The 22,067-nt window shown below is 39.5% G+C and overlaps 1 protein-coding gene across 1 annotated transcript; it reads right to left on the bottom strand.

The window, feature by feature from the left end:
* Positions 1-4,643: 4,643 nt before the first annotated feature.
* On the bottom strand, positions 4,644-21,001 carry LOC109397933 (mitochondrial cardiolipin hydrolase). Its single transcript, XM_062844091.1, has 2 exons — positions 20,330-21,001; positions 4,644-5,219 (listed from the first exon to the last, which is right to left on the bottom strand). The coding sequence occupies exons 1-2, from the start codon at positions 20,994-20,996 to the stop codon at positions 4,657-4,659; spliced, it is 1,230 nt and encodes a 409-aa protein (XP_062700075.1). The 5' UTR covers positions 20,997-21,001; the 3' UTR covers positions 4,644-4,656.
* Between the last annotated feature and the right edge of the window lie 1,066 nt (positions 21,002-22,067).

Here is a 22,067-nt window from a genome sequence, read left to right as displayed (position 1 = left end):
ACGGTAGGACTTCTGTCAAATAATACCTTCAGAGATTTCAAATAATATCGCCAGTGAATGGTCGAAATTTCCATCGCGCAACAATAATGGTAATGTCGCAATTTTCATTTGTTTTTTTTTTTGCTGATAGAAAAGAGTACGTAATCTTTCAGAAGCAGTTTGCCAGCCGTACGCGGAAAACGGATAATGGATATTAAGACACTGTTCCAAACTGACTCAAAAAGTTACGGTAGAAGATTGGAATGTTTTCAATTGGTCAGTCAGTGTTTGTCTTCTTGTTTGATTTTGTGGTATGGTTTAATATGTTTTTCTCCTCGTTAAGTCAGTTGTCGTATGTTTGTTTTTTTTTTTCATCGAATCAATCGAACCCCGTTTGTTAAAATATAGTCGATCCTGTTTAAAATTGTTTTCTTGATTTTACTAATCGTTTTCTACTTCTCTGTGTTTATTGTGTGCTTAAATTGTCATCGGTTCAAAACCCACAGAAACATGTAACTGAACTTCTGATATTTTTCTGTTGGTGTCATAATACCATCTAAGAAATAAACAAAAATACGCCAAGTTGGTAAGTTGATCGCAATAAAATTTTAAAATAATAAAGATTGCTTGTCACTTATTATGTATTGTCCTATCGGTCCTACCTAGATAAACCATGTAATTTTCTCAAGTGTAGCCTAGAAATGTCAACCTAGTCATACACAAGCAACGTTGTTCAGTTAATAAAAGCAGTCAATTTTTGTCCAAAATGTCACGTCTAACGCATTGACGTCAACAATGCGTTTAAGTGTTCGCACGTTAGCTTCGAATCTATCAGCACAATTAAGTGCTGCAAATCTCCTTTCCACTATTAACTCTTCGGTCGATTTTAATTGCTTTATTCGAAGAAAATATGATCAACTAACATTGTAAAAATTCGAAAAAGCGACTATGACATCAATAAATTACTAATCAAAATCAACCGAGAAACGTGGGAAATAGAGCCCTAACAACATTTTGAAATCAGCTGGCTGTTAAAGGTTCCAAAACCTGCCACAAATCCTATAATGCTTTTATTAGAATTTGTAACGATCATCAAAGCCTTCTCAAATCCAACCGACTTGGAATTATTGCTTGGGAATAGACTCTAATGAGCCCCGGCGGTTTCTCCGTGTTTATCGAGCATGTCTGATGCATATGATCAGCCATACTCCATCTGCAGCAGCCGGTTCGTGATGAACCGTTGGAGGCGCATTAAAGTGTTAAAAAGGTGATATGTTTCACTAAAGAACACTACATTACAATAATCAAAATGAAACTCCTTCACTTCAATATCGTCAACCCCTGCGAACTTGGCCAGGGAATGTCGCAATTTTCATTTGTTGCGACAATACACTCAATGAGTCATAGGTTTGTCTCAATATAAACAGAACAGGATAAAGATCGTACATCACACGTTTAGAGATTTTAAGCCTTGCATTGCAATTTTTGATAAGGAACTTCGAGTCGCGATGCTGTTGAAAACTTACCATCAAAGAGTTTCGATTTATAATTAATAATTCACGAGTTGAAAAGTACACAACAAATTTAGCTTCTGTTTGACTCCCACAAAAAAAATCGGGATCATGTCATTATCTGTTACCAGTTGGGATAAAGAGTAATCGCCGCGCCTTCTTTATTGTCTGACAATTCCCTTCTCTGTTCCTGACAGAAGCCGAAAGGAAGTTCTCGAAAGAATCTTGGAAGTAGTTTCTGGAGAAATCCCAGGATTAGTATGCGGTAGAATTAGCATAGGAATTCCAGATGAAACTCTAGAACTAATCCCAGAGACAGTGCCGGAAAAAAAAAATCCGAAAGGAATTCCTGGAGACATGCCAGAGAAGTTTTTGAAAGAATACTGAAAGAAGTTCTTGTCAGTGTTCTTGTAGGATTGCTGGAAGGTTCTCAGAAAGAATCCCTGAAGAAATTCCGAAAGGTACTCCGGGAGTGTAGTATGAAGAAGTGTACAATGTTGTTGAATGAATTTTAATATTAATGAAGAAGATTATAACAACAGATCCGTTTCCAGAAAACTGCTAAACTGCAATTCGTCCTGATGACAATTCGACCTAATGATCCAGCATCATAGGATAGAGTTTCTTTTTTTAGAAACCCTCACTAAGTTGTTTGGAGACCAACTATTTCTTCGGAGATTTTTCCTTCTTATCAACAAAGGCTGTTCTTTCGAGTTGCATTGCTGCATATTTTATTGGAATTCGAACTAATAACTGTATATGAGTTATGTCATTCTTTCAATCATAGGATGTTTTTTTAAATTAAACTTTTACAGGATTAGCTGATGAATTCCAAGTCTACATCTAATATTTTTTCTTTCTTTTAATACAGGATGTCCTGTTTCGTGAACAAACTGCAAAATTTTCTATCAAAGTTTTTTTTTAATGATTAGTTTGATTTGCCAAGGGCTGTTCTGTAACCGATTTGGGCTAATGATCATTCGGTCTACAAACAGAGATTATCCCTTCGTTAAATCATACACTGTTATTTGATTATCCAAAGAACAGCTTATGAATCAATGAAGGGTGAATCTCTAGAGAGAATGCTAACAGCGTTAACACAAAAAATAGTAAGCTGCAGTCACAGACAAACAGACGTAACACTTGCGAAATTTCCATCGACCACGCTTTTAACGATCATTTTAAATTTGCATAGTTGTGGCTTTCACAACCAGAGGCGCGCGCATCGTTTTTCTATGTGTTTGACGTTTCACACTAGCGCCTTCTGTTGACGATATTGCACAACACAGTGGTTCGTGCAACTTTTCCACCAGGTGATGGTAGAGTGAACTGGGCGATGGATTTTAATGAAAATCGTTCAAGGTGTTACGTCTGTTTGTCTGTGCTGCAGTGGTTAGTTTTATTCAGATATTTTCCCTGTGAATTCCTATCGCGGATCATTTCAGAGAAAATTCAATAAAATGTGTTCTTGAGGAACTTGACATTCAAAATTCTTGTCTGAGCCGCAATAGAAAATAATACTACTCTTTTTACATTGAACAAAATAAATGAACTATATTCACAAAATCATAATTTGTGCAGAGTAATAAACTGTTCGGGTAAATGTCGCATTCGGGTATATGTTACATTCGGGTAAATTTTTTTTTTATTATCTGTATTAACGAGATTTTTAGCCCTAGGCTAGTTCATCTCGCTTTTTCGGGTAAACGTTTTTCGGGCAAATGTCTTTCAGGTAAATGGTTTTTGGGTAAATGTTATAGAATCCGGGATTCACTTAACAGCGTAAACCAAGCGCAGGGCAGTTTTGAATATTATTTTATTCACAATTTCATGAAACATTTCAATAATCAGATAAACATGGCTTACGCAGTCATTTAATCTGTTCAATGAATCATCTCTAGATTGAGTTAAATAAGGGCGAAAGTAACATGAGAGAGTTCTCTTCATCGACTCTCTCTCTTCTGCAAATTAAAGTGACAAGATGCAAGTATGGTTGAACTTTTTTATCATAAATCGCTAGGTTGCGATGCAATCTAGCGTCTAAGTGTAAAAAAGTTCGATTGAATTTGCATCTTGTCACTTTAATTTGCAGAAGAGAGAGTTGATGAAGAGAACTCTCTCATGTTACTTTCGCCCTTATTTAAACTCAATCTGTTAATATTAGCTCTTCGGGACAAGACATACAATACCCTGCATGTCCAAATTATATTTTTCACCCTATCCACATTCAAAAGACAATATACCCAATACACTCAGTGAGGTGAGTTTCTGTTCACCACAAAAAAAAACGAATATTTTGAACATTTTACATTGAGAGTGTAATTCATTACCCTGAAGGTATGCGTTCGTTCTCACAGGTGGCGCATTGCAATGAAGCCAAATCGCAACACCTTTCGCCATCTGCCTCGAATCGCGAGAAACATGTTATTCACCACAGAGCACTCTGATAAATTACCACTCGTTGCTGAAGTGCACTCACATCCAAAAATACGTCTACTCAGTCACTGAGTTGGTCTAACTCACAAATCGAGTTGAAAATTTTCTACTCGGTAACTGAGTTGGTCTTACTCATGAATCGATAAGTCCTTGGTTTTCTTACTGAGTTTCCGCAGACCTTTAAGGGGTCTGAACTCAGTTTATGCTCTATATCAATTATAATTAGGATATAAAACAGTTAGCAAATGAGAAGTTCAATTTTTTGTAACAGTGAACGTAAATGCGTACAACTTAACTAGCGTGCATAAGAGTTCATTCTCTTGCTCTCAGTTTTTGTCTACATATCACGCTAAAATATTTCCAGAACTTTTTAATTCTATTTTAATTTTTCGATATTCTCTGAACCACACCGAGCTCATTATATCTAGAAAATATTTAAATTCTTTGATCAAAAATATATTCCACATTTCACTTTTTGATTTCGATAGGCTGCGACGCCCTGGTCATGGTCCATAATTTAAAATAACGGTCTACAGGGTCTAACATTACAATTAGCAACTAATCGTGCATCAAATATTTTTAACGTGCACCAAACAGCTGTTTTCACCCAAGCTCATCATCAGCTGTTTCTCACATAAGTATTGGTGCACATGCGCACCGTCTCCCGTTCCCGAAATAAAGAGAGAAAAAAAACAACAAACCTTCTTTTCCGCCACGCTGCATCCGCCGTTCACTGCCGATCGCCATCAGCTCCTCCGTTCACCACGGGACCCATCAACAGCGGATGGTTGGCGAAATCGCGCCACAGCCGTTGGAACTCCAGCTGGAAGGGTGTCGCCAGCTCCGGTAGCGACGTCATCACCATGTTATCCCAGTTGCCGGACATGGCCTGCATGGTCCAGTTGGTGGACCCCGTAATGAGCAACCCCCCGATCGGCAACGGCTCGGTGGCCTTCACTTCCAACTTGCGCTTCTCGACTTCTTTCTTCTGCTGCGGATCGCAGCGCACACACCGCGACCCATCATCAACGCACTGCACTTTGCGAGATGGACTACCGGCACTTCCATTGGCTCGCTCCCCACCGGCACCACCACCCCCAGCACTGATTTGACCCGCGGCCATTTGACCACTAGTGGCACCACGCTTATCGAACACCGCATCACAGCAGAAGCCCTTTCTGCGCACTTTTTCTTCATGATAGCACCGCGGACAGAACCAATCGGTGTCGATAAGGCAGAACTTGTGGTGCATCAAGTAGGCGCTTTCTTTTCGATCGAAGCGCACTGGGATTCCTGGAAAATGAGAAGGAAATAGGCAACAAATTAGTTAGGATTTATCGAAGACAGTGCTAAGGATTTTTCATAGTCAAAAAGTTATAATTTTTTTATGACTTCATTTTTAATGTAAGAACATTTACACGCTTTTGTGTTACGTTCGCCCTCAAGCTATCGTTACACCATCGATAATTCCAATGAAACCAAGATCATCTCTCTCTGCGTCTCGACGGCTGATATGGGAAGTTTTGGTTAGGACAAAGGGATACCATGGACACTTGGACAGCCAGCTTATTGATCCCTTTGACCCGATTTTGTCTCCCCATACATCTTTGGGGTGTAAATCAGTCTTGAAATCAGTTCAGTGGAGAAACGCAAAATTGCTACATTTTTTTTCAAGAAAGATGCCTCCAGGAATTCCTGCTTGGATTGCTCAAGGAATTTTTACTTGGATTCACCCAGCGATTTCTCCAAGTACAAGTATTCCCCCAGGAATTTCACAAGTTACTTTGATTTCTCATGGAACTTCAGCTGCAATTCCTCCAGTAATTGTAACTGGAATTTTTCTAGGAATCAATGCTGGGTTTTGTGGAGTGTGAACTAGGGTGTGAATATAGTTTAGTGTAATTCCCCTTGCGTGTCCTTCCCGTAGTAAGCATCAGTGACAGCCAGCACCGTGACGACGTCATCAGTGTGAAGCTGCCTCATTGAGGAGAGGCGCTTTTGCTGAGCAAATCGCCTTCATCGTGTGGTTCCGTGTTATGCCAAGTGACTCTACGGTAGTTCGCTAAGATGGCGAAGAACGGATTGATTCAGTGAGTTACGCAATATTCACAGGTTTCGTCCAGAAATTCTGTTAGGGTTGCTCCTGATGTTCTTGCTTCGCCTAGGAATATCCCATAAGATTCCTCCCACCTGTGATTTTTGGCAAATATTTAATTCACAACAAATCCTCATGTGATTTGTTCAGGGATTCCTCCTAAGAGTTTCTCCAGGAATTTTATTAGAATTTTATCAAGGAATTCTTCTAGGAATGTTTCCGAGGATTCTTTATGTGATTTGTCGAAGTATTTTCACCAGTTTTTTTCTCCAGATTCTCCGGGAAATCGCCCAAATAATTTATCCCGGGCTTTATCCAGTTATTCCGCTATGGAAATCTGCAAGGATTCCTCCAGGCATTTGTCTAGAGAATTTTTCAATTCCTCCTGCAAAAATTCATCTTGTGGTTCCCGTAGAAACTCATCCAGATATTTCACTATTAAATTTCAGAGCAATCCGTTCAGGGCGTTCCTTTAGAAATTTCACCTGAGATTTATCCAGAAATAAACTCTAGAGATTTTTCAACGATTTCTCTGCATACTTTATTTTGCCATAGAAAAATGTCAGGTGATTACTTTCCACCGCACAATGCAGCCGATATCATATTGAAGGCAATATCCTCAACAGAGTGGCTTGACGAATGTGACAAGATGACTTTAAGTTCCGGAACTCAATCTAGCAATTTTACTGAAAGTTTATACGGGGAATCAAGGCTCATCAATACTGATCGGAATGAAGGGAAGTTCACAGCGAAGACATATCTGCAGCTGGAAGGACTTTGGGACGTAATGAAACCAAAAACGAAGGAGAACGGAACATTCGAGACTGTGGAAGAACAGGAGGATCGTCGTCGGAAACTTACCATTACCCAAGTAACATTTGGATGGCTAATTCGTCTTGTTGTCGTTTTCAGAACCATCATAAAACCTAATACCTTTTGTTGTAGTTGTATGATGGTTCCAAGAACCTCTTTTAGTCTTTCCGCCTAAAAAATGTTACTTGGGTATCTTGCTGCTGGATCCATCAATCTACGTTATTATCGAGGATGCGGAATCGGCCAGATATTGGTACACAAGAGTTACGTCTGTTTCTCTGTGTCTAATCCTATAGTCTGCTTGGGATCGTTTGGAGCAAGTATTCGAGGACAGGGGATTGTGGTCAGGCAAATAACCCAACAAACATTTTTGCTGTATAAGAGTGGAACAAACCACTCTTAAGCAAACTTTAGCTTAAGAAACTGCTATTCAGCTAGTTCTGTTACTTTGGAAGACTATTAGACAAATTGCTTCGTTTGACTCTGGAAAGCATGGCAGAATACGTCAACGAGGTTGTGGCTACTTCCTCCAACCAGCTGAATTCGTTGGATTTCAAAATTTTGTCGTGGCGGGTCGGAATGACGCTACACGGTGTCAAAATTTCGATTATTATCAAACATTCATGTACCTCGGAATTTTCTTTGAAAATGATTAGTAATTGGGCTTTTCATAATCGGAAAACTAGAAAATATTTCATCGGCGAAAATTTTTCCATACATTTTGTATGGGACGTTTTTGGGGCTAAAATAGTAATTATTGATTTTTAGTATGGAAAACAGCCAAAAACTCAGGTAACTCAAATTTTCCCCGATAGAATATTTTCAAATTTTGCATTTTTCGATAATAATCAAAATTTTGGCACCGTGCGCTACTTGCCGGTCTCTCACGAGGTAGTTCAAGCCCATGATTATGGCGCTGGAAAATTCCGGCCTGGGAATCGCCGGAGACTACGTGAAAACCGAGTTGCTGCAAGAAAAAGCCTTTGTAACCCATAACTTATTTTGGACCCCTTTAGGAATTTGGTGAACATTTTAGCGAAAAAAGAAGTGTTTTACTATAAAACCTGGACAATTTCAGTAGGCATTTCGTAGACCAACATGTTTTCTGTCGAGAGGGGTCAAACAGAACTCAAATTTGTTGTAGTAAATACAAGACATATCAAAACTCCTGAAGGATGTCGGGCTTCTATTTTGGACCACCAAGTGAACATCTTTTGGCCCACCTCATTAAATTTCAATTAGATGATGAAATGTAGGTGCCTTATCCAAATTTCACACACAGTTAAATTACGTGAATATTACAAATTATTTGTTTAAGGTTCACTGAAAGACGGTTTGCGGTTGAAACTTGGGTTGAAATTACTATTCTGAGGGTCATTGATTTTCGTTTCGTTTTAACAGATTAATGTTTTAAAGTTTACCATGGACCCGATTTACAATTAAAAAACGTTTTTGTTGGCAACCGGATTCAAAACAAGAACCTTGAGATCACCAGGCTCGCACGCTACTACTCGGCTATCGAACTGGTTGATATGGGTGAAAACAAAATGTATAGAAGAAGCGTTTGTTGCCATGATAAATTTGAAAACATTTTTATGCTGGTCATTACCGCAAGCTGTTTTTCAGTGTTTTTAAGAAAGGGAACGTTCAAAACTAACGTAACGTTCCAAAGAGGAAAAAGTAATGATGTAATCACCAGTTTTTACACATTTTAGTGTGATGGTTCATGAAAAATGTTACGTATAACGTGAACTCATTAACTATTGCATGGCGTAAAGTATCCGGCATAAATTACGTAACGCTATATAAGGGAAGTGTGAGAGGCTAGTGTGAAAAACATAACAAAACGTAACAAAACATAACATACATATTGTAATGAGTAGGAAGGCAATCAACAATATAGTATTTTTCATCGCACGTAATTTATAAAACATAGAATTGCCGAGCTTGATAGCTGTTCTCAACTAGATGACCCCTGAAACATTAAACTCGATGAAAAGTTGTTAGGGCGTCAATCGAACCCATAATTGCCAATGACACTCTCATTATAAAATGAATGTATAAAACCTACGTCACAGGAGGCTTCAACGTACTCTATTTTATATCTGTTTTCGGAGAGACGAACCAGCCAAGGGCTAAAAGTCTCTCAAATAAAGATAAATCAATCAATCAATATCTGTTTTTAGCATACATTATGTTGTCATGGATGTTGTAGTATATATAGCGAAGTAGAAAATAATTATTAACTCTTTGTTTGAAAATTGAAGTAACGACTACGAAGGTAAAAGAGATTTCAACTCTTTGTCGCTCTAATGAAAAACCTCGTAAGGAACTGTCAGAATGTGCGTGAAAAAAAAGCAAAAAATATTTCCCTCTCGTTTTTTCTCACGTAAACCTTCACGCACATTCGACAACTTCGTAGTCGCGAATCGGATTCACGACAGATGTTTTCACCCTTCAGAAGGAACTGGAGAGATGAATTCGACAGGTGGGCCAAAATATGTTTCAAATAACTCAACGTACATATGTACAGATGGGTGAATTATTGGTTAAATTGGGAAAAAATCCACAGCTCAGGTGAGATTTGAACTCACGACCCCATCTGTACATATGTACGTTGAGTTATTTGAAATTCATAATTGACAACACGGATTGGTATTACCGAAAATTTGCACTTTGAGTGAGTCAAAATATGTTTCCATTCGATTATGCTGAACATATTTTGGCCATGGCTCAAATCATTGTTATAAACACATATTACCGCGTAATCGAGCTTGAGAACAATTGATTTTGAGTTTTAAGAAGTCTCAAACTACATTCACATGAAATGTTCATTTGTGAAAAATAATACCTCTTCGAAAATGACAACAAATTTGCCACCTTCCTTGATTTTGATGCTTTTCCGTTCTTTTCATTGGAATTGAAAACATTTTTTCTATTTATTGATACTAAACAGCATATCTAACTGAAAACCAAAATAAAGGTCACTACATAGTTGAATACTTTTCTTGTTCCAACAAAAAAAAAAACATTATTTGGTAGAGATTATACGATAATTTTTTTTTTTTTTTTTTTTTGCTAGGTTTCTAGCTGCACTCTGAATAGAGTTGAAACCTCTACACTAGACCCGAAGATAGAAAAGAGTACGTAATCTTTCAGAAGCAGTTTGCCAGCCGTACGCGGAAAATGATATCCATTAAGACACTGTTGCAACTGACTCAGAAAGTTACGGTAGAAGATTGGAAAGTTTTCAATAGGAGGCAATCAGTGAAGTACTAGATTGAAAGTAGTGAGCTGGATTTTTGTATGGTGAGATGATCAATTCTCCATTTCTGCAATGAAATGGTGCAAACAGCGTGGGTTATATGATTTCTTGCCTAATGGGGCACGTTCGGTGAAGTACTAGATTTGTAGTAATGAGCTGAATTTTAGTATGGTGAGAAGGTCAATTCTCCGTTTCTGCAAAGAGATGGTGCAAAAAGCGTGGGTATTATGATTCCTTGCCTAATTTGATGCTGTTTGAGCAAAACTTTGGATAACTATGTTGTTTATGTTGCAAGAAATGGAGAAAACAACAACACTGTTGCCCAAAGTTTTGCTCAAACAGCATCAAATTAGGCAAGGAATCATAATACCCACGCTTTTTGCACCATTTCATTGCAGAAACGGAGAATTGACCTTCTCACCATACACAAATTCAGCTCATTACTACAAATCTAGTACTTCACCGATCTGTCCTATTTGATGCTGTTTGAGCAAAAGTTTGGGTTACTGTGTTGTTGAAGTTGCAAGAAATAAATAATACAACAACACAGTTACCCAAACTTTTGCTCAAACAGCATCAAATTAGACAAGAAATCATATAACCCAAGCTGTTTGCATCATTTCATTGCAGAAATGGAGAATCGATTATCTCACCATACAAAAATTCAGCTCACTACTTTCAATCTAGTACTTCACTGATTGCCTCCTATTGGTCAGTCAGTCAGGATTTGCCTATGTAGTGTTATGGTCACACGGTTTGTGTTTGTCTACTTGTTTGATTTTGTAGTATGGTTCAATATGTTTTACTTCTCGTTAAATCAGTTGTCGTAAGTTTGTTTTTTTCTCATCGAATCCATCGAACCCTGTATGTTAAAATATAGTCGATCCTGTGTCAAATTGTTTTCTTGATTTCGCTAATCGTTTTCTACTGTGTTCATCTCTTGTGTCCTTAAATTGTCATCGGTCCAAAATCCACAGAAACATGTAACTAAACTTGTGATATTTTTCTGTTGTCGTCATAATATCATCTAGGAGATAATCAAAAATACGCCAAGTTGGTCAGTTGATTGTAATAAAATTTTAAAATAATAAAGATTTCATGTCAACTTTCATCCCGCTACAAATACTATGAAAAACATCCAAAGTCGTTCAATTGTCCTATCGGTCCTACCTAGATAAACTATGTCATTTTCTCAAGCGTAGCCTAGAAATGTCAACCTAGTCATACATAAGTAACGTTGTTCAGTTAATAAAAAGCAGTCAGTTTTGTCCAAAATGTCACGTCGAACGCATTGACGTCAACAATGCGTTTAAGTGTTCGCACGTTAGCTTCGAATCTATCAGCACAATTAAGTGCTGCAAATCTCCTTCCCACTATTAAGTCTTCGGTCGATTTTTATTGCTTTATTTAAAGAAAATATGACCAACTAACATTGCAAAAATTCGAAAAAGCGACTATGACATTAATAAATTACTAATCAAAATCAACCGAGAAACGTGGGAAATAGAGCCCAAACAACATTTTGAAGTCAGCTGGCTGTAAAAGGTTCCAAAATCTGTCACAAATCCTACAATACTTTTATTAGGATTTGTAACGATCATCAAAACCTTCTTAAATCCAACCGACTTGGAATTATTGCTTGGGAATAGACTCTAATGAGCCCTGGCGGATCCTCCATGTTTATCGAGCATGTCTGATGCATATGATCAGCCATACTCCATCTGCAGCAGCCGGTTCGTGATGAACCGTTGGAGGCGCATTAAAGTGTTAAAAAGGTGATATGTTTCACTAAAGAACACTACATTACAATAATCAAAATGAAACTCCTTCACTTTAATACCGTCAACCCCTGCGAACTTGGCCAGGGATTATTTGGTAGAGATTATACGATAAATGTAATAAAACACCCTAGGTGGGCCAAAATACCTCCACTACCCTACTTAGCTTCTATTGAAGGCTGAATGAAAATGTATCAACCAAGCTAGTTTATTCCTGGACGAACGGCTTTCTTTCATTTGGGTAAATATAAAAATTATCTTGTGGAAAAAATGGGTTCGTGGAATTGTAATTTGGTGTAAGGGATAATTCGGGGTAATGGAATTCGGGGAAATGTCATAGTATTTATTCGGCAAACTTTTAGATAAAACTAAACTCCCGAACAAAAAACAGCGACATTAGACATCACTTCATCAGAAAAGCCGTCGATCGAGGAGTTGTCAACCGGGCCTGCGTGAGTGCGGATGACGAATGCACTAAAGGACTAACGAAGCCATAGCAGAAACCGAAGTTCGAGTATTTGCGGACAGGGTTCTGCACTGAAAATGTGCACAGTGCAGCTCATTTATATATTAAAATCGCGCGCAATCACACTGAGGAGCATGCCAGCCCTGTTTGAGGAATTGTATGGGAGTGCTCTCTTTCCACGTCGTGTGCCATAGCACACAAATCGACCAGATTTTGTCGTATTACACCTTCCAGAGCAATGTTGAATAGAAGGCATGAGAGTCCATCACCTTATCGCAGTCCCCGGCGAGATTCGAATGGGCTGTATACCCGAGCAGGGAATGAGAACTAATTGAAAACAAATTGAGTTATTTAGATATCACGAATTTTGATAACAAAGTGAGTTTTCATTTTGTATGACTTAAGTGTTAACATAACAAAAATGATAACAAAATAATGTACTGAAATATCTAATTGAAAACAGAATGAGTTCTCATTGATAACAAATTGATATCTCATTTTGTTATCCACATTTTACGACTTGATATCATACGTAGTTCTCAGGGAATTTTCAAATCTATAGGGTAATAACTAAAAATTAATAACAAATTTAGTATTCATTTTGATATTTTATTAGGCATTAATTTCCATGAATAAGTAAAAAATTAAATGAGATTTTATTTTAAATTCAGGAGAATCTCGTGATTGAAAACTTGTTTTGTTTGATACGATATTATCAGAATAATACCCCTATTACCCCTTATAAGGCAGTGGCAACTATATTGCCACATACTGTTTTTATTTATTTTTTGTTTTATAACAATTTATTTCGAACTTTTGGTTTACGCAAAATTGAGATTACTAACAACGCCTGGTATTTTTTTTGGTACTAAACAAAGCTTAAACAACAATTTGGGAGCTCAAAAATGGCTAAATATGACCGCGTGAAGAAATTTAGCTCAAACTTATTGTAAAACTGTCGATTTAGTAAATATTTAAATTATGGGTTGACATGAGCTGAACTACACAGTTTATATTATGGGGTAAGCCCTAATCCACCCTAAAATCTCTTTTTCAGCTTTTTGATGAAGTCAAAAGAAGAAAAGTACCCTAAACGGGCAGTGGCAAGAATATTGCCACCAAGATTTTTGAGAGTTTCTTTCAAACGAAAATTGTTTTGTACATGTAATCATGTATATAATAATTTCCATAATAGTATGCGTTGACAACTCTTCTAGTTTTCTCGGCCTTATAAAGGATTAATGGCGTAGTAGGGTAACCAATATAATTTGGACCCCTTGGGTCGTATTATCACAACTTACACAGGTTTAATGATGAGATGACGGAAATTTCCTTATTTGCCTTGAAATTAATTTTTGCCAATCTCGTCATCCGTGCAAATGTCGCATCATGTTTACAAAAAGAAATTGCGGTGCTGAGGAAACTTGCAGATGTAAACAAAAACGTTTATAATTCTAGCGCATTAAATTCCCAAAGTTCGTCTAATCAGCCTTTGTCAATCAAGTAATTAGGATGTGATACAGCATATTCAAGCGGCAAATTCTTCCAAAATAGTTTCAAACGAGTTTAAACACCGGGTGTCCAAAATATATACTGAAGAGGGTCCAAAATATATTGGGGTGTCCAAAACAGTGAAAACTGATGATTCAAAAATCAGTTATTTTCATCAAATATTCAGCCAGAAATGACCTTTTGGGTATTTTTACCGGACAGTGGAGGCTTTTACGAACATACTAACATCATCATTATGTGTAAATACCTTCTGAATCTGTTCGATTTTAACTAAAATTCAAACTAATGACCTCTAGGGGTCCAAAATTCAACCGTTACTCTATTATCGATTGTAACATAAACATTTCATCAACAGTCATTTCTAACTTGGAGGCTACACGAAGAAAAGTTGTATGGAAATCGGATATGATATCCTCATAGATATGCAGCATAACTATACCATGATTCAATTAAAAGATTATGGATGATGTACATTGAAGTGACAAAGAAAAGTGAATTTTAAGTCAAAGGACAACTGCACGTAATATTTTTGTATGATTATATTTCATCTTTTCCTTCTGATTATATTATGCACTGCAGTAAAACAAATGTGGGAGATGTTCACGACATCCCAGAGGACTCAAATTAAATGACATCGAGCAACGAATTGAGTCGCATTCGACTTCTCAGCTCTTTCTCTCGTTACTCGGGGAAAAATGATGGCATTGAAAACTAAGGCATCCGATTGGAAAACATATTTTACTACATTAATTCTATCGGGTTTGGCATAGTCATAGTCTTTTGGCATAATGGCAAAATGGCGAAATCTGGCATAATAGTCGTTTGGCAAAATGGCCGTTTGGCATAACAATAAGTGAAATGACATTTATCATGTTCAAGTATGATAAATATCTGTGTTATTTTCAAAACTGTATCAAACATCACGAGATTCGTCATTTTGATGCGGAGCTACAATGAATCCTTTTTCACGCGAGAAAACTCCAACTTATTTGTCTTCAATTCAGAATTATGCCAAACGACCTAAAGTGTGAGAAATTTTGAGTACTGTGGAACTCTCGTTATTTCCTTACAAAGTGCGAATGGTGCAGTTTTAAAATATAGAACTGGATAAATAATCACCCTGTAGTTCAAATTTCAAAATATTTGGCAATATGTTTAGATTGAAATAACTGATATACACACCAAATTTTGTTTACTGGTATTCAGCAAACTTTGCTGATTTTTTTTGTGCTGATTTCATTCAGCAATGCGAATTTACTGAATATCAGCAATTATTTTTCAACTTGCTGAACCATCCAGCAATTTTGACAGTTAATCAGCAACGTTGTGCTAAAATTCAGCAAAAAAATGGCTGAAATTCAGCAATTTATTTTGCTGATTTTTTTTGTGCTGGAAGCGTTTCAAAAATTTTGGTGTGTAGGGGAACACTTGTATTCTTGGCAGTTTTGTTTTTTTTTACAATAGGTAGATTTAACAAATATTTTGTGAATATAATAAATGTTAATAAAGTATATTAAACCTATTTTGGATTTTTGAAATCTAATCTTGTTATTTGAAATGATAACAAAATGATATCTCAATTTGATATTAAATAAAAACAATTTGGACCGAAAACTTGGTTTGATTTCATTTTGTTATCAAGAACAAAATGAGTTATCAATTTGTTATAGGTTTGTTCTCATTCCCTGCTCGGGTAGTTCACCGGAAACCCTTACGCAGTTTTGCACACCGTCTATCGTTACTTTAATCAGTCTAGTCAGCTTCCCAGGAAAGTCGTTTTCGTCCATGATTCTCCACAGCTCTGCACGGTCGATACTGTGCCTTGAAGTCGATGAACAGGTGAAACGGTGGGACCTGGTATTCACGGCATTTCTGGAGGATTTGCCGTACGGTGAATATCTGATCCGTTGTCGACCGGATGACTCGATGAAGCCTGCTTGATAACTTCACACGAATTCATTCGTTTTAGGTGGTGTAGTGTCCGGAGGGACACTTCCGAACACACCAGCCGAATCCTGCAGCCAAACGCACGCTAACGAGGAGGAGCGATACCTTCTCGCACAAAATGCTTTACAAGACTCACGTTTCATTTCATGTTGATCGTTTGCTTTGTTTTTCCGGTGGTGCATCACCGCAACTGACGCTATATGCCCTATTAATCTTTTTCTTTCTATCTCTCTCAACCCCTACAGGTGGCAGACGACGGAAGATGATCTAGGATAGCACTTCGTAGACAGCATTCAAAATAGTGATCGCTCGGAAGTTCTCACATTCCAAATGGTCGCCTTTCTTGTGAATGGGGCAGATAACCCCTTCCTCCCACTCATCCGGTTGTTGATCGGTTTTCCAGACTATCAACCGGTTCAGACAGGCAGCCAACTTTTCTTGACGAGTTCAGCTGCAACGATACCAACCTTACCAGCTGCTATGTTGGTTTTCAGCTGGTGAGTTACATTTTAACACGGACACGCTCTCCACGCCATTGGGATGCTTATCGAAGTGTCGCTTCCACCTTTCGATCATCTTAAATCCGTTTATTAACCTTCCGTAACTCGCGCGGTTGACTACCTGCGTCAGCACCACACTAATGCTGAGTACAAAAAGCGAGATTTTTTCAACGTGCTGTACAAAATACAACAGCGCTATCGCTCGAGGGTTAAGAGGCTATTCCCTGCATAAGTCTCTCAAAATCAATGAACTTCGGTAAATATCCGCCGTTCAACTAATGTAGGCATACTTATACACATGAAAATTAGTGCATTGAGCTGAAAAAATAGAATATTGTCCAATTTTGGAGAGCTCACTAATTCCCGGGACTCCAACCGAGACAACCACGCAGTAGCGGATATCTCGTCGATACTTTTGTAGCGCTATCTTGGCCATTTTGGTCACTGACCTGATAGCATCCACCATCGATCGTCCCTTCCGGAAACCAAAACGGTTGTTCGAAAGTCAGGGGTCATCTGACCTCTCGATATAGACCGTCAGCCTCGATAGAATAACCCGCTCCAGAAGTTTTCCAGCAGTGTCCAACAGACAAATTGGTCTGCATGCTGATGGGTGGCCGTGTTTGCCTTTTCCACCTCTCCGGAAATTCGTTTTCGTCCAGTCCAGACACTTCTGCATAGTCATTTTGAACACGTTAGGGCGAGCCGCAATCTTGGCCTCAATGACAGGGATACTATCTGGGCCCGGTGTCTTGTTCAGCCTCAGAGACCTGGCTTTGGTCACGTCCCGTAACATGGGAACAGCGTTTCCTCGATCCTCTGCAGCATCTCTGAGGAACGCAGGGATTCGTATTGACTGACTGATGTAGATATTTGAAGAATCCGGTTATGTACCTTAAATTCCTTGTATAACGTTAGTTTAGTCGCTATGTAGGTCTCATTTCGCTCTACTGTGGGCTCTTCCCTTTAATCGCGTATCACTATGGCACAAATTTCCCAAATGGAGAAGAACGTGCCTCTGGAGCCGACCTACTGATGTGTATCGCAAGTGTATTTCATATTTAAATTTAAAACATACAGCCTGATAAAGTGTCATCTACAATGCAACACCTTATTTCCTAAAATTAGAATAAAAATATTAATCTGTTTCTAAAATTAGATAGAATTGCATGGAAATTATATAGTTAAACTTACAACAACGCATCCTCTCTACAATAAACACATGAAAAAAACAGCATTGACGACCTCGACCGAGCACACCACTAGCCTACTGTCTCTGTATGCTAGTGGTGACGATTGAAGACAAGCCTTCTTCTTCTTCTTCTTTCTTCTGTTTGCTCTTTGCAGGAGCAAAAGAGCGAAAAATGGCGCAGCGATCTAGCGCTATATTGCCAGTTAATTTTCGTTTATACTCCGGTGGAGTTTACTTTCTGTGAGCACGCCGCGAAACACGACCGCACGTGTCGTGCGTTGCAGTCGTACTGACAAGCCTTCTTCGTCAGCCGACGCCGAGTGATTGGCACAATAGGAAGTAATCAGCTACGTTTTTGCTAGAGTGCCGGTAGAGGCGCTTTTCTGGTAAATGCGGTAAACGTGATAACAGTGTAAACAAGCAGAAAAGTTTGCGCTACGGAATCATAGATGGCGCTCGTGTTCCACGTGTTTTTCACATATACAGCGGCGCCGCCTGCACCTATCCACTCGGAAACATCATGCGCAGCACGGGTGGAAAATGCCAGTCAGAAAAAAAGAAGTAAACAGCTTGCAATTTGTATGGTGGCGTAATAAATTCTCTATTACTGTAATGAATCCGGAAGAAACGCATAGGCATAATGATTTTGTTTCTAATTTGCAACTTTTTGCCCCAGGGTACAAATCGCTGCGATGCGGAACAAGTGCAAGCCAGCGATTTGTCCATACAAGAAAAATGATTTTACTTTTAATGTGGTGGCGCCATCTCTGAGAAAAACAACCTTTGATTTCTTACTATTGCTCCACCGATCGATGAGCAGATGTCAGCTGATAAGGGGCCGTTCATAAACTACGTAGACTTTTTGGGGGGAGGGGGTTGGCTGACAAAAGTCTACGCTCCATACAAATTTCAAAATTGTTGTTTGGACGAAAGTCTATGAGGGGGGAGGGGGGGTCTGAGATGGTCAAAATTTGGTCTACGTGGTTTATGAACAGCCCCTAAGAGCCTACTAGGTTCGGTTGTTGATGTACTCTTTCTTGGGTTAATTCCTCTAGCAGGTATCAGCTAATCGTCGTCTTTCGTTCATTCGTATAGGTACCTACGTCCAACAACGACGCAGAGGTTGTTTGCCTGCATTCGAGACGAGCTCACCTTATTGATTTGATAACAACACCACGAGCTCCTCGACCGAGGAGGCAAAAGAAGAAAATCGTCTTTTGTGTTTTTTTTTTGTGTCTTATCGAGCCATTTATCAGCGCTCGCGAGTTCGCGACTCGCGCGAGAAAAACACAACGCGAAAATGCAGCAGCAACAACAGTGAACAGTGCATTGTCGTCGTCGTTTTGCTCTGGTCCGTCGTCCGTCCTTCGTCGCGTCGCATCGCATCGTTGTTCGCTGCTCTTTCGACTATCGACTCGACTCGCGAGTTGTATCTTTTTCTTTGCTCGCTTGTTGTTGCTTGCAGTTTTGCTCTGCTCGCGTCAGGGTGGCCAGATGGCTTTCTATCCAAGTGATCATAACAGCGAATATAGATGGACTTCTCCTACAATCTCGACTGAACGCCTACTATGGTTTATCTTTTCCTGACCCAGCGTGCTTTACAATTCACATCTCTACTCCTTAATTTATTTGCTCATGTAGTTCAGGCATCAGTAGGTCGGCTCCAGAGGCACGTTCTCCTCCATTTGGGAAATTGTGGAATCTTAAAACTTGCTTCTTTGTGCCCACCGATCATATTATTCCAGTTTTCATACGATTCTGCTTTTATATCTTCATCCATGCGACACCCCGCATTCTCTATCTTCTCGAAAAGCTGTTCCAAATCTGCAGATACTCCAGAAAGTCAAACTATCTTGTTCAGTGATTCAAAACGGAATAAATGTCTTTTTCTCTCTACCTGTCAAACAGTGTAATTCAATGCTAACTTGATCTTGAACAACATGATGTATCTCCCAACATCTTGCATGTGAATCGACAACCGAAAGGACTGGCATCTCTGCTTTCTTCGCTGTCGTCGCCGCTCGTCGCATTCGCATGGCCTCGGACAAGTTGTTGTTGTTGTTGCTGTTGCTACACACTGACTGACTGCATTTAAAATTTTTATTCGACGTCGAGAATCGAGTGCAGCAGCAAATTATTTTTATTATGGCCCGAAAAATATGTCACCTGACTTTTGCAGGCTGCTGCTGCTCTCGGAAACAAAGGAAATTCGCTAATCTGTCAAACTGAGGGATTTTTTTTTCTTGTCTCTTGAAGATGTCGTCAAAGCAGGCCTCGAGCGAGCAAAATGACATTTTGCAAATCGCTGCACTGCAGAGCTCGCTTATAACACGTGCATTCCTTTTGTTGCACTACGCTGCTGCCATGGCTGGATATAAAAATAAGAAAATGATGCAACTCGTCGTTCGATCTCTTTTTCTTCTTGGCTTTTCGATAAGGTTAGAAAGATCTCGTGGCTTTTTGCTTGAGTTCAATTTTTTAAATGTTGCACATAATCGCCTTAATGCAAAATTGATTCTGTTTTTCTAACAAAGCAACCCAAGATTTGGTGGACGTGAGAAAAACAATTTTTGACATTTGGATTGAAAATTTGTTGTTTTGCTTCAAATGTCAGCACAAAGACTTCAAAATCTTCCAAAAGATTGGCTTTTTCTTCCTTGGGCTCCAGAATGGAACACCAAAATGGATAAAAATGAAATGAAAAGGTTATCTCTCTTCTCCAAGGACACCGTGAATGTCAATGTCGAGGTCAACGGAAGTGCATTCCAGCAAACAAAGAAAACCCTTTCCAAACGAACAATTCACTCCGACACTAGACTGCCTTCTCGGTCTTACCTGCATTGGCCAAACGGGTCATCTGCGATCCGGTACTGTAAGCCATCGACGAACATCCGACGACCCGCACCCGCACGCCCCGATTCGCGGCCTGAAGCAGCGCGTCCCCGATGCTGGACACCGTAATGATGTACATCCCCAGATTGATGGACACTCGCGCCCGGTCCAGCAGCGCCACGATTCGGCTGACGTGCTCCGTCGTGAAGCTGGCCATCGTCAACCCGGGTGCATTGGCCGGGGTGTTGCGTTCGTTCGTAAAGTACACCTCATTGATATGGGTGGTCGCGCGTTGCCGAGCCCGACGTTGCTCGCAGTACGACCTCCAGCCCAGATACACCTCGTACAGCACTTCCTGACCGATTACGACCCCGACAATCACGGCCGACACTCGGGCCCATCGTGGCACAGATTCGAACATTTTTTCTCTTCCTTCGCACCCCCGAACGACGCTCGCGATTCGACCAAACACCAAAACTCCCGACGAGATCAACGAAAAACTCCCGGAATTCCGACCAGGCTGGCACATCCACCGAATCTCCGATGGGCCCCGAAATACAAAATCCAGAAAAATGCAGTCCACCAAGAAGCACACGGCCGACCGACCGACCGACGACGAGGAAAACTTTAGTGGCTGCTGCTGATGGCCATATCTCGCGCTTAGTATCATACAGGCGTATCTACAATAATCGATTTCTCTTCATCGATTTTCTCTTTGGTTAATAACTTGGCCAGCAAATCATTTTCGGTTGTTTTTGTTGTTTTAGATGCTAGTCCTAGTCGTCCTTTATCGAAACACACCGAGATATCATCCGAATATTGGTCGTATTGCCCGGAATAATCCAAAGAGAAAATCTCGCGCTTAGTATCATACAGGCGTATCTACAATAATCGATTTCTCTTCATCGATTTTCTCTTTGGTTAATAACTTGGCCAGCAAATCATTTTCGGTTGTTTTTGTTGTTTTAGATGCTAGTCCTAGTCGTCCTTTATCGAAACACACCGAGATATCATCCGAATATTGGTCGTATTGCCCGGAATAATCCAAAGAGAAAATCAATGAAGAGAAATCGATCATTGTAGATACGCCCGTATGATACTAAACGCGAGAAATCAATGAAGAGAAATCGATCATTGTAGATACGCCCGTATGATACTAAACGCGAGATATGCACTTTTGACTTCGCATGCACGCGACGACAAGTGAGGAAAAAGAAAACAAACTGTCGTCAGACGGACGGGCGGACGACGGGATCAGTCAGCCAGCTGTCAGTGTCAGTCGGAGCCGGAGCGAAGCGCCAGCCTGAAACTCCAAAGGGCGTCACGGCGAAGGTTTGATATCCGCTTGTGCCATAACAAGGTACGTAGAAAAAGATGGGAATATTGATTCACATCTCCCTTACACTCGAATTTTCACTGCGGCAGGGAAGGCCTGGGACACACTGGTGGTGTTCGTACCATGGTACATGTTACGAACGCGACGCGTGAAGTTCATTAATTTCTAACAACTAGAGCACACTAATTCCAATCATTTCCTACATCTAGCATTAAGCAAATCGCTTGTAATAACCTAACGCAAAAGCTTGTATAATAATCGTAGAGGTAACGTTTTGTGAATCGTGTTGGTCACATATTCATGAAAACCAGTGTAAATTGCAATATGCAAAATCAATTAGATCGAATTGAAAACGAGCGACCTTTCACACAACGTTGTATACGATATGCTACGATAGCGCAGCAT

Source organism: Aedes albopictus, unplaced genomic scaffold, assembly GCF_035046485.1.
Source record: "Aedes albopictus strain Foshan unplaced genomic scaffold, AalbF5 HiC_scaffold_91, whole genome shotgun sequence".
Taxonomy (NCBI): Eukaryota; Metazoa; Arthropoda; class Insecta; order Diptera; family Culicidae; genus Aedes; species Aedes albopictus.
Note: the sequence above shows the minus strand (reverse complement) of the source record. Positions and strands in the feature narration are given on the sequence as shown.

Excerpts from the sequence above, each read along its gene's own strand:
- LOC109397933 (XM_062844091.1), bottom strand. The coding sequence starts at position 20,996 with ATGATACTAAGCGCGAGATATGGCCATCAGCAGCAGCCACTAAAGTTT. Across the intron at positions 5,220-20,329 it reads GACCCGTTTGGCCAATGCAG|GAATCCCAGTGCGCTTCGAT; the intron begins GTAAGACCGAGA and ends CTCATTTTCCAG.